The sequence below is a fragment of the Lolium perenne genome, chromosome 1, assembly GCF_019359855.2.
Source record: "Lolium perenne isolate Kyuss_39 chromosome 1, Kyuss_2.0, whole genome shotgun sequence".
Lineage (NCBI taxonomy): Eukaryota > Viridiplantae > Streptophyta > Magnoliopsida > Poales > Poaceae > Lolium > Lolium perenne.
In genome coordinates, this window is record NC_067244.2 from 266,748,285 (window position 1) to 266,762,410 (window position 14,126).

At 42.7% G+C, this 14,126-nt stretch overlaps 1 protein-coding gene across 1 annotated transcript; it reads left to right on the forward strand.

The window, feature by feature from the left end:
- The first annotated feature begins 371 nt into the window (after window positions 1–371).
- LOC127327980 (uncharacterized) lies at window positions 372–1,649 on the forward strand. Its single transcript, XM_051354778.2, has 2 exons — window positions 372–1,175; window positions 1,287–1,649. The coding sequence occupies exons 1-2, from the start codon at window positions 1,050–1,052 to the stop codon at window positions 1,626–1,628; spliced, it is 468 nt and encodes a 155-aa protein (XP_051210738.1). The 5' UTR covers window positions 372–1,049; the 3' UTR covers window positions 1,629–1,649.
- The last annotated feature ends 12,477 nt before the right edge of the window (window positions 1,650–14,126 follow it).

Here is a 14,126-nt window from a genome sequence, read left to right on the forward strand (position 1 = left end):
CCCAACACTTACACAAAGACTCCGCCATCGGGCGCCGGCGCGTCGGCCACATGCGGGGTGGTGACGGCCACGGCGAGCTAGCCGTGCGCACCTCGACGCTGGCCGCGCGAGCAGCGGACAGCACGGCGCCGGCCGCGCGAGCACGGGTGGGGCGGAGCTGGCCTCGACATCGGACGCGCGAGCCACGGGCGGGCACGGGGCGGCCGCTCGCCACGCCGCAGCGAGCACGGTCGCCAGCCGCGCGAGCCACGTGCGGGGGCGGAGCTCGCCTTGCGCGCCTCGACGGGGCCGTGGCCGGAGCTTGCCATGTGCATCGTTGGGGAACTAGTACTAGGGGATTTGGGTTGCACCGTTGGGGAGCAAAATGGGTCACGACCGTCCGCGCGTATCCGTGTGTCCGGAGGATGACCCAAACGATAAAAACATATGTTCAAGCGCGTCAGTTTGGGTCTCCCGTTAGAGATGCCCTTAGGGTCCCGGGGATGCGGTTTCTTAGAGTTCAGGGGTGCGGGGCCGCCAAAGCTGGAGAAGGCGGTTCGGATTAGAGGAAAGTCGGGGCCGGTTGTGGGCTGTGGTCGTGGAGGGTTGGGTAGCGAGGCACCGAGGGAGCGATGCGGGCCACGTGTGGTGGTGGCAGGTGGCATGGCCGACGACAGAGGCGGGGGCTTCGCTTAAGAAGAAAAGAGGAAGGAGACGGTGTGGTTATGGTGGGCCAGGCCCACGATAGGTGTGTGCATTTTGTGACGATTTGACGGAGCAGAAATTGGGCCAAGTTTTTGAAGCTTGAAGTGAGCCTAGTTGGGCCTATTGTTTGGAGAACTCGTGGTTCGTGTATCCATTGTAGACTTCGTTTTACTCCCCCCAAAAGAAAAATCATGAGAAACTTTGTAGGCTGGACAAGAAGAAAGAAAGGGAAACAAAGCGTGTCCATTATTTGAGTCGGAGCCGGAAGCAGACACGAATACACGATCGCGATCTCCTTTTCTGATCCCCATAATAAGCTAGGGAGATAGTATAGGCAGAGGATCCCAAACAAGTCGAAATCAGACATGGCGGCGGCACTTCGGCAGGCGGGGAAGAGGCTCGGCGGCGACGTGGTCCAGCGGTCAAGGTCGGCAATTACGTCGGAGAAGGGGCGGCGGTTGCCGGCAAGGTTCCTCCACAACCCTACCATGGTGCGTGCGTTATGTTCCTTGCGAAGTTGACATCTTTCTCCCCGCCCCCACCATCGATCGAATTGCATCTCGGTTAATTTGCTGTCCGGTGGAAACCGTGTTTGCTTGCAGGCGACCGCAGCGGATGACAGCACCGCGGTGGCCCGCTTCGCCGAGATCCTGGAGAAGAAGGAGGAGCTGTTCGATCTCGTCGCAGACTTCCACACAACTTGCAGGACTCCCTTGAGCATGTCATGGGGGCACAGCCAGCTGCTGCACCGGCTGTCTACACAGATCGAGCCGAGACCGATGGATCCTTTATGGCGCGCGTGCCGGAGAGCGCAACGGGAAACCAGCTTCTTCACCGCTCTGGGCATGTGTACCGCGGGGATCTCCGGTGTCTACGGTCTGCACTGGTTGAAGAAGAAGTACGCACGAGCTGAAGTCTCAACCAATGGGGCATTGCATCCTTGAAATTTACCAGGAGCTAGATACAGACGTCTGTGCTTTGTAACTTTAGGAACATAACTGACACCCTCTATTGGCTTTCGCAAGAACACAAAAATATTGCACTTCGATGCATTGATGAAAAAGAAAATTTATACTAATATTTATAAGCTCGATACAACAAACACCTTAAAACTCAACTCACTAGATCTAAGAAGCGACAGGGATTAAGGCATCTAACTCGACAGTACCAGGCTACCAGCTGCAGCCCAAGATCGAGTCTCTGATCGAATCATGGCGAGGAGACTGTCAATCCTGGCAGATAGGTTGTCGAAGATGAAAGTGTTCTCAAGCTTCCAAATCCACCACGTCGCTAGCATGACAAGCGACGATGCACCCTTGCGCATGGCGCGTGTAGATTGGATAGTATTCAACCACTAGTCGATGAAGTCTTCCTCTTCATCCGAAGGGCAAAAAATAGATCGATCTATGAGAGCACCGCGTACCAGATCGTCGTTGAGAACAGGCAACCTCTGAGCAGGTGTTGCATGGTATCTTCCAACTAGTCTTGCGAACCTATTCACCGTCCTACATATGTCCTGACAAGCAAGCCATATGAAGAACTTGACTAGATCGCGGCGGGCCCAAGAGCACTGGTTTAGCCTCCAAGATATCGATACGCTGGCTCCATGGAAGAGCAACTCATAGCAAGACTTGGAGGAGTGTACTACGTGTCCAAAGTCCATCTCCAAAGGTTAGTATTTGGCCATGTCATGAGTTCGACGTCTCTCACCCTCAACCAAAGCTGGACGTATTTCCAAAGGGCCCACGAACTGAGTGTGCCCAAGATATTGACAATCCATCGGTACTCTACTAGTGTGTCACTCACCGTGTGGTGCTTCCGAGCGCGCTTCGAGATTAGCACGAAGAGCTCCAGCACAATCTCCTTGAGGACCTTCCCTTCCAACCATTTGTCCATCGAAAAGAGAATTGTTTCTCCGTCGTCCACCACCATCCTTGTGTAGGCGTCAAACATCTTAAGCCCAATCTTAGAGAATTACATACCAAGGTCATGCCAAGGTCACAATAGGTCGATACGCATCCTCTTGATCCAGCGAGTCCGATGGCTGATCGCCATCCGGGACAGGTCTAAAACCCTAAGACACACTCCATTGTTAGCATATAAAAATGATCTATAGCTTCTTTCTTTTGGTCATCCACATCATTCAAGACAGCAGAACGCCGTGCTGAAGGGAGAATGCAATTGATTAAGGTAGGTAGAGATCCATGTCAAGTTGTGTATATAGAACACTTCCTACTTGCACTTAACAAATGGGCACGATAAGCTTCTTTTCTCCTGCAAAAGAACACGATGAAGGGAGCAAAAGCAGGCAGGACTGGCAGATTGGTATTTTAGGATGTGTTTGAATTGTAGCTAAACTATATCTTACCAATTTATTGGCTATGTCTAGAAAGTTGGTGTGTGTTTGCATGGTTGCCAATTTTTTTAACATATCACTACCACACCATAAACCTTAGTTCATTTTTAGCTAATGCTAGCTAATTCTCATTAGCAAGCAACACATCCACCAAAATTTTGGCTAGACAAATCTTTGGTAGAGCAACCCTAGCCATAAACCAAACACGTCATTTTACTCGATTATCCTAATGGACCGACGGTATAGCACCTATGCCCATGCACCCACAGGAATGACCATGCACCCACAGGAATAGATCAAGAATAAAATGATTCCTAGTACTACATTTGTTCCGTAAAATAAGGCATAGTGAAGTTCGTACCGAGGAAATTTTTGGGGTCTCGATTCAAAGTCAAGACAGCTTAACACCCATGCTGAAGGGAGGATGCAGTAGATTAGGTTAGGTAGAGATCCATGTCAAGTTGTGTATACATAACCCTTCATACTTGCACTTAACAAATGGCCACGATGAGCTTCTTTTCTCCCCCCCCCCCCCCTCCCCCACCAAAAAATAGCCACGGTGAAGGGCGCAAAAACAGACAGGGTAGGCAGATTAGCATTTTTCGGATGTGTTTGAATTGTAGCCAAACTATATCTTACCAATTTATTGGCTATGTCTAAAAGGTTGGTGTGCGTTTACATGGTTGCCAATTTTTTGACATACCACTACCACACTATCAGCCTTAGTTCATTTTGAAGGAGATATGCCCTAGAGGCAATAATAAAGTGGTTATTATTTATATCTTTATGTTTATGATAAATGTTTATATATCATGCTAGAATTGTATTAACCGAAACATTAGTACATGTGTGATATGTAGACAAACAAGAAGTCCCTAGTATGCCTCTTAAACTAGCTTGTTGATTAATGGATGATTAGTTTCATAATCATGAACATTGGATGTTATTAATAACAAGGTTATGTCATTGTGTGAATGATATAATGGACACACCCAATTAAGCGTAGCATAAGATCTCGTCATTAAGTTATTTGCTATAAGCTTTTGATACATAGTTACCTAGTCCTTATGACCATGAGATCATGTAAATCACTTATACCGGAAAGGTACTTTGATTACACCAAACACCACTGCGTAAATGGGTGGCTATAAAGGTGGGATTAAGTATCCGGAAAGTATGAGTTGAGGCATATGGATCAACAGTGGGATTTGTCCATCCCGATGACGGATAGATATACTCTGGGCCCTCTCGGTGGAATGTCGTCTAATGTCTTGCAAGCATATGAATGAGTTCATAAGAGACCACATACCACGGTACGAGTAAAGAGTACTTGTCAGGAGACGAGGTTGAACAAGGTATAGAGTGATACCGAAGATCAAACCTCAGACAAGTAAAATATCGCGAGACAAAGGGAATTGGTAATATATGTGAATGGTTCATTCGATCACTAAAGTCATCGTTGAATATGTGGGAGCCATTATGGATCTCCAGATCCCGCTATTGGTTATTGGTCGGAGTGAGTACTCAACCATGTCCGCATAGTTCTCGAACCGTAGGGTGACACACTTAAAGTTGGATGTTGAAATGGTAGCACTTGAATTATGGAATGGAGTTCGAATATTTGTTCGGAGTCCCGGATGAGATCCCGGACATCACGAGGAGTTCCGGAATGGTCCGGAGAATAAGATTCATATATATAGGATGTTATTTTATGTGAAATAAAATGTCGCGGAAGGTTCTATGGAAGGTTCTAGAAGGTTCTAGAAAAGTCCGGAAGAAACCACCAAGGAAGGTGGAGTCCACATGGGACTCCACCACCATGGCCGGCCAGCCCTAGATGGGGTGGAGTCCCAAGTGGACTCCACATAGGGGCCGGCCACCCCCACATGGGAGGTGGGAATCCCACCTTTGGGTGGGAGTCCTAGTTGGGCTAGGTTTCCCCTCCTATGGAAGGTTTTGGTTTCGGGTCTTATTCGAAGACTTGGACACCAACACTTGGGATCCACCTATATAATGAGGGGCCAAGGGAGGGGCCGGCCACCCCAAGACCATAAGCTGGCCGCCCCCCATAGAGTGGCCGGCCACCCCTCCCAAACCCTAGCCAAGCTCCTCTCCTCCATATTGCCCGCATAGCTTAGCGAAGCTCCGCCGGACTTCTACACCGCCGCCGACACCACGCCGTCGTGCTGTCGGATTCAAGAGGAGCTACTACTTCCGCTGCCCGCTGGAACGGGGAGGTGGACGTCGTCTTCATCAACAACCGAACGTGTGACCGAGTACGGAGGTGCTGCCCGTTCGTGGCGCCGGAAGCGATCGTGATCAAGATCTTCTACGCGCTTTTGCAAGCGGCAAGTGAACGTCTACCGCAGCAACAAGAGCCTCATCTTGTAGGCTTTGGAATCTCTTCAAGGGTGAGACTCGATACCCCCTCGTTGCTACCGTCTTCTAGATTGCATCTTGGCTTGGATTGCGTGTTCGCGGTAGGAAAATTTTTGTTTTCTATGCAACGTTATCCTACAGTGGTATCAGAGCCGTATCTATGCATAGATGGTTGCACGAGTAGAACACAATGGTTTGTGGGCGTTGATGCTCTTGTTATCTTTAGTTTGAGTACTTTGCATCTTTGTGGCATAGTGGGATGAAGCGGCTCGGACTAACTTTACATGACCGCATTCATGAGACTTGTTCCTCGTTTGACATGCAACTTGTATTGCATAAGAGGCTTTGCGGGTGTCTGTCTCTCCTACTATAGTGAAGATTCAATTTACTCTTCTATTGAAAACATTAGTATCAACGTTGTGGTTCATGTTCGTAGGTAGATTAGATCTCTCTCGAAAACCCTAAACCACGTAAAATATGCAAACCAAATTAGAGACGTCTAACTTGTTTTTGCAGGGTTTGGTGATGTGATATGGCCATGATATGATGATGAATATGTATGAGATGATCATTATTGTATTGTGGCAACGGCAGAGCCTTATGGTTGTCTTTAATTTTCATGTTGAGTAGTATTTCAAAGTAGTTGTTATAGTTGCTACATGAGGTGAACAACCATGAAGACGGCGCCATGAACCTTGACGCTACACCGACGATGATGGAGATCATGCCCGAAGATGATGGAGATCATATCCGTGCTTTGGAGATGAAGATCAAAGGCGCAAAGACAAAAGGGCCATATCATATCACATATGAACTGCATGTGATGTTAATCCTTTTATGCATCTTATTTTGCTTAGATCGCGACGGTAGCATTATAAGATGATCCCTCACATTAATATCAAGATAATAAAGTGTTCTTCCCTCGTATGCACCGTTGCATTGTTCGACGTTTTGAAGCATCTCGTGATGATCGGGTGTGATAAACTTGACATACAACGGGTGTAAGCCATGTTGCACACGCGGAATACTTGGGTTTGCTTGACGAGCCTAGCATGTACAGACATGGCCTCGGGACAACGGAAACCGAAAGGTTGAACACGAGTCATATGGATGATATGATCAACATGTTGATGTTCACCATTGAAGCTACATCATCTCACGTGAAGATCGGTTTTGGTGTAGTGGATTTGGATCGTGTACCACTTAACAACTATGAGGGATGTTGTATTAAGTGGGAGTTCATTAGTAATTAGATTAAAACATGAACTAATTATCATAAACATAGTCTGAGTAGTATTTTGAATTAATTTTGTAGTATTGGCATCCGTTTACTACTATGCGCTAGTCTTGTTATTGAGATAGAAATACTGTTAAAATCTGACAAGAAACTTTACGGATTGGTACCGTATTGTTAAAGAATCAAGAATTGATTAAGTCCTATTGCAAACTTTTAGTAAACCTCACATTATTGATTCAAAGAGCTATGGTTTCAATTAGTACCTAAAAGTTATCTTGTCTCCATGAAACTTGAAAGTTCAAATATGTTTGAAAAATAAGGAGCTGAAAATTTAGTTTTCAGAAATAATCAAAGTATGAGATATATGTGATATCTAAGACCTTATTGCAAGATGATAGAATATAATTTGGTGAGACTACATAAACTCATAAGTTTTATGGGAATGTATGAAGGTTGAAGACGCAAGACGTCACAATCCTCCAGCTATTGGGGCACTAATGATATTCGCATATCCATGAAGTTATCATCCTTAGTATGCACCGTTGCTAAGACTCATCGTTTCGAAGCATCACGTGATGATCGGGTGTTATAGATTCTACGTGTGCTTACAATGGGTGCAAGCCTGATTTGCACATGCGAATACTAAGGTTAAACTTTATGAGCCTAGCATGTACAGACATGGTCTCAAAAAGTTGTCATGAATTGATGGATAAAATTATGAGTGAAATTGTTCATCATAGTTACTAATATGTGAAATCTAGAACACTTGTCATATGATGATCAACTTCAAAGTAAGAACCTCAAGGTTATTGGTATTTGACCAACAAACCTAGAAGTTATTGATGTTGAAATGTTTTTCTGAATAATGAGGAAAGCTAAAAGAGAAACTGCAAAAGATATTTTGGCAACAGAAAAGAAAAAAACTAGAAAGTCTAGCTCAGGTGTATATAAATGATATACATGTTATGGTTGTATTCCTAGTTAAGTCACACAATGAAATTCTTGGGTATTAATACCATATTGGTTGGTATGAAGTGTCATACAAAACAACGCAATTCAAGAATACAATGGCCTAAGTGATCGACAAGGAATATGATAAGAATGTTCGCACGGAACAAAAATAAAGTGTTATTATGTTCGTCGTTGGCATTCTATCTAGCCCTTAGAATTTATAATAAAGAGCTTAATAAATTGTTATTTTGCTCTGGTCAAATGAAAACAATGAGTTGTTCAAATTATGACATTACTCCATGTATGATGGATAAGTTATTATAAATCTTAAATGGTGAAACACACATACATAACACTGACGCTAAAAATGCCATAAGGCAAATGATTTGAATTCCACTTATTTGTGGAACCGCAATTTAGGTCATGTTAGAAAGGATCGCATGAAGGAACTCCATGCAAATGGATTTTTGGAGTCATTCGATTTGTTGAATCGTTTGGCACTTGCAAAATCTTTTCTAAAAGGTAATGACGGAAATACCGTTCATAGGCCGAAGAGTTGAACGGGCAACTAACTTAGTGAAAACATACATAATGATATATGTGGTTCACTGGGCATAGTTGTGTGCGGAAGATTCTTCTACTTCATGAAAACTTTCAAACAATGAATTGAGTATATATGTGGATATATTCAATAAGGAAAAGTTTGAAACATTTGAATAGGATTCAAATAAATTTCAGCATGAAGTGGAAATTATCGTAATAGAAATCAAATATCTATGATTGGATCATGGTGGAAATATTTGAATTACGAGTTTTAGCGAACATCTAAGAGAGTTATGAAATTGTTCTACAACTTACGTTTCTTGGAGTATCATAGTGATGATGAAGTATCCAAGAGATATATCCAAACTTTGTTGGATCAATGATGAGATAAAATATTGATGCCATTATATTTTTGTGGATTATGCTTTAGTGACTACCGCTTTTACACTGAATAGAGCATCATCATGATCCGTTGAAATGACACCATACAAGTTATGGCATGGGTATAAACCCTAATAGTCAACCAAAATCGGATGAATGTCTTTGTTGGTTATCCCAGAGATTTGATTGGGAATTCTTCCCACGAGACAAAAGTGTTTGTCAATGTTTCTTATTTCCGAGAAATTGTTTCTAGTGAAGTATTTGAGTGGGAGGACAATATATTTTGATAAGGTTTATGAACCCGAGCATAATGATCGAGTAGCGCAGCATCGGAATTGGTTTCGAAAGCGGCCACAACGATCATGGCTCCCATGACTACAAAGTGTTTTAGCCATGGAGATCGAAGTACATATTGAACCTTGTAGGTATGGTTTACTTTGTGATCAAATAAATGATTTGTGGACAAAGGATTGATTTTGAACAATGATAAACCAACTACAAAACAAAGAAGTTATGATGGGCCCTGACTCCGTTAAAATGGCCATACGCCATGAAATCCAAGATAGATGAATACTTTTTGAAAGAAAATAGATCTATAAAATTGATGGACTTGGATGAAATATCCTTGAAGAAGCTTAACTTGTCGAAAAATTGTTTACGACAAAGTTCAAAGAGTTGACTACGACAAGATTAGATCTTCCGTAGCAATGCTTAAAGTCTATATGGATTATTCTAGTAATCACTACATATTTTCTTTATGAGATATGTTAGTAGGATGGCAAAATACATTACTTATCGAAGTGTGTATTAATGGTGTATACAAGATACAACCAAGAGTTTTTCTGATCCGTGGAATACTAGATTGGTATACAAACTTCAATTTGTTGAAGTTAGTATAGCGGTGTTTGATTCTTCACTAGTTGAAATAGTCAAAGAGTTTTTGATTTCATCGAAACAATGAAGAGGCTTGCATTTGCAAGAAATTAAGTGGGAGCGCTAAGACACATTTATAATACTTTATGTAGGTGACATATAGTTGGTTATAAATGATGTAATTATATACTTGATTAAAAGGTTTCATTGAGAATTAACTTCAATGAAAGGATATGGATCTGAAACAAATTTAGTGTCAAGATCTATGAAGATAGATTGAAACACATAAATAAGTTTAAGTCAAAGTGCATATGATGGATATTGAAGTAGTTCAATATAGAAATATTAAGAAAATGTTCTTGTCATGTGAAGGTTTAACAAGACTTGAGTGTATCGACACTCAATGATTAAAAACACATGAGTGATTATAGATCACGAATAATATGTACACAATCAGATATCATGTGCTATAAAGTGTTATGAGCATATACCAGAATGATTCATATGATGATCATTGGACGACAAGAAGAATATCCTTGAGTACTTTAGAAGAACTAAGGATATATATATATATTTTTGTATGAAGAAATGACAAACAAATCGATGTAAGGTGTTACACCGATATTGGTTTTATCACATATAAAATATAAATTCAATCTCAAATTAGACGAAGTGTTGTTTAAAAGGTAGCACAATGAGCTAGAAGTTGTCTATGCTAGATTTAGAAGGGTTCTAAATATGGTGACGGATTCTACAAAAGAAGGCAGAGTATGTCATTGTTTTGACAATGACAAAGGATGTTAAGTCAAGAGGTTCTTTGAGAACTTGGTGTAGTTCGACAGAGTCGAACTTTGAAGCTATATTGTGTGTGACAATATTAGTGACATATTTCAGACAATGGAATTAAGGTTCCACCAGAAGATCAAACATATTTAATGCCAGCTCATTTGGAAATGAGTGATGCGTTGAGACGCAAATGAATTACAAAATACATACGTTTCTGAGCGTGTCAGATCCGATGACTAAAAACCTCTCCCGTGAGCAATACATGATAAAGCACCAGAAGGCCAAGGTGTTATATCTTTACAAATGTAAACTAGACTATTGACTCTAGTGCAAGTGGGAGACTGAAGGAGATATGCCCTAGAGGCAATAATAAAGTGGTTATTATTTATATCTTTATGTTTATGATAAATGTTTATATATCATGCTAGAATTGTATTAACCGAAACATTAGTACATGTGTGATATGTAGACAAACAAGAAGTCCCTAGTATGCCTCTTAAACTAGCTTGTTGATTAATGGATGATTAGTTTCATAATCATGAACATTGGATGTTATTAATAACAAGGTTATGTCATTGTGTGAATGATATAATGGACACACCCAATTAAGCGTAGCATAAGATCTCGTCATTAAGTTATTTGCTATAAGCTTTTGATACATAGTTACCTAGTCCTTATGACCATGAGATCATGTAAATCACTTATACCGGAAAGGTACTTTGATTACACCAAACACCACTGCGTAAATGGGTGGCTATAAAGGTGGGATTAAGTATCCGGAAAGTATGAGTTGAGGCATATGGATCAACAGTGGGATTTGTCCATCCCGATGACGGATAGATATACTCTGGGCCCTCTCGGTGGAATGTCGTCTAATGTCTTGCAAGCATATGAATGAGTTCATAAGAGACCACATACCACGGTACGAGTAAAGAGTACTTGTCAGGAGACGAGGTTGAACAAGGTATAGAGTGATACCGAAGATCAAACCTCAGACAAGTAAAATATCGCGAGACAAAGGGAATTGGTAATATATGTGAATGGTTCATTCGATCACTAAAGTCATCGTTGAATATGTGGGAGCCATTATGGATCTCCAGATCCCGCTATTGGTTATTGGTCGGAGTGAGTACTCAACCATGTCCGCATAGTTCTCGAACCGTAGGGTGACACACTTAAAGTTGGATGTTGAAATGGTAGCACTTGAATTATGGAATGGAGTTCGAATATTTGTTCGGAGTCCCGGATGAGATCCCGGACATCACGAGGAGTTCCGGAATGGTCCGGAGAATAAGATTCATATATATAGGATGTTATTTTATGTGAAATAAAATGTCGCGGAAGGTTCTATGGAAGGTTCTAGAAGGTTCTAGAAAAGTCCGGAAGAAACCACCAAGGAAGGTGGAGTCCACATGGGACTCCACCACCATGGCCGGCCAGCCCTAGATGGGGTGGAGTCCCAAGTGGACTCCACATAGGGGGCCGGCCACCCCCCACATGGGAGGTGGGAATCCCACCTTTGGGTGGGAGTCCTAGTTGGGCTAGGTTTCCCCCCTCCTATGGAAGGTTTTGGTTTCGGGTCTTATTCGAAGACTTGGACACCAACACTTGGGATCCACCTATATAATGAGGGGCCAAGGGAGGGGGCCGGCCACCCCAAGACCATAAGCTGGCCGCCCCCCATAGAGTGGCCGGCCACCCCTCCCAAACCCTAGCCAAGCTCCTCTCCTCCATATTGCCCGCATAGCTTAGCGAAGCTCCGCCGGACTTCTACACCGCCGCCGACACCACGCCGTCGTGCTGTCGGATTCAAGAGGAGCTACTACTTCCGCTGCCCGCTGGAACGGGGAGGTGGACGTCGTCTTCATCAACAACCGAACGTGTGACCGAGTACGGAGGTGCTGCCCGTTCGTGGCGCCGGAAGCGATCGTGATCAAGATCTTCTACGCGCTTTTGCAAGCGGCAAGTGAACGTCTACCGCAGCAACAAGAGCCTCATCTTGTAGGCTTTGGAATCTCTTCAAGGGTGAGACTCGATACCCCCTCGTTGCTACCGTCTTCTAGATTGCATCTTGGCTTGGATTGCGTGTTCGCGGTAGGAAAATTTTTGTTTTCTATGCAACGTTATCCTACACATTTTTCAGCTAATGTTGGCCAATTCATTAGCAAGCAACACATCCACCAAAATTTGGGCTAACCCCAAATATTTGGTAGAGCAAGCCATAAACCAAACACATCATTATACTCGATTATCCTAATGGCACGACGGTATAGCACCTATGCCCATGCACCCACAGGAATGACCATGCACCCACAGGAATAGATCAAGAATAAACGGATTCCTAGTACTACATCGGTTTCGTAAAATAAGGCATAGTGAAGTTCGTACAGAGGAAATTTAAAAAAACCTTGTAGATCAAAAGACGCTTGTGACAACGATTTTGACAAATCATCGTCCTAGAGAAGCTATTACCAAGGTGAGCCAGGAGACAGAGATGGGGGATACAAAACTCACAATTGCACTGATTGAGTCGTAGGTGGCTAAGCTTCATCTGACAAATACAGAACGTGAGGACACTAGTATTCTCATAGTCGTTGATGCCTCTTCACACCGATTAGGAAGAGCTAGAAGACCCTCTATGTAGGTTGTTTCAATGTGGATATCTTTTTTCAAAAGTGGAGTAGGTGCACGCAAGATTAATTAGTGTACATCTAGATTTGTCTTAAGTCATATTTATTAAAATTTGATCAACATTTATACCACTAATTTAGTCTAACTAGATTTATTTTGAAATGTAGGTTTTAATGTATCAACTTAATGTCATATATATAGCTTCTGGTCGGGAGTGATGTTTTGGAACGTGGGAGCATATGCTCCCTTTAGTTTAAAATGCATTTTACACACATTTTGAATTTCAAAAAATTGAAACAAAAAATTCGCACGTACATCTTCACGTGCTACACGCTTACAAAGTTGTTTCATAAAAAATCGACTTGTCATGTGACGTGTGTAAAAAAGACAAAACTCAGTGCTAGAAATAATGCTTTTTACAAGATAAAATTTCTCTTTTTTACATAGTCCACAAAAAATGTTGGTTTTTTCTTGAAACTTGACGAACACACATATATTATGAAGATGTACTTGTAGAATTTTTTGTCAAATTTTTTTGACACTACGAAATAAGATTTTTTGGTAGAGGGAGCATACGCACTCGGGAGCCGAATTGAATTTCTGCCTTCTTCTATAAAATTATTCAAAATTTTAACGTAAACTTAATGTAGAAGGAGGAGTACATTCACTACGCAAGCAAAAGTTACTTTCAGGTCGGAGGACTAAACTAAGCTAAAGACGAATCCGGTCGGTGATATTTACATCGGCATGCATGCATGCATGGTTGCATCTTTATTTTTCGGGTGACTTGAGATATATATATATACTCGGCACGTAGTCACGTAGGTGGTTTCGACATGGTGCAGCTGATTAAGGTAGGTAGACAGAGACCATGCGGATGCCAACTTGCGTATACATATATGCTGCTACTTGCACTTAACAAATGAGGGGAGCAATGCAGCAGGCAAGTAATCGACATGTTAATATACGTCACGGCCGGCCGGTATAGCATCCATGTACCCACAGGAATTGCCTGAAACCACTGACCATCCACGCACGCACACACGCGGAGCAAGGATGATAAACTTTTTAAATCTCAACCAAACTACTACGCCTTTTTGCTTAACCTCGGATGGACATATATATCTTTCTCTTTTTACAAGGTACGACAGCCAAACGCCGGTGCATCCAACCAAACTTGCTTCCTCCCGGGTGGCAGAATTCAAACTCGGCCACCAGAACACGCGGCTTAAGGGGTGTTTGGTGTGGCTTTTTTTGGCTTTTGGCTTTGGCAAAAGCCATCAAAAGCACCTAAATAGGTGCTTT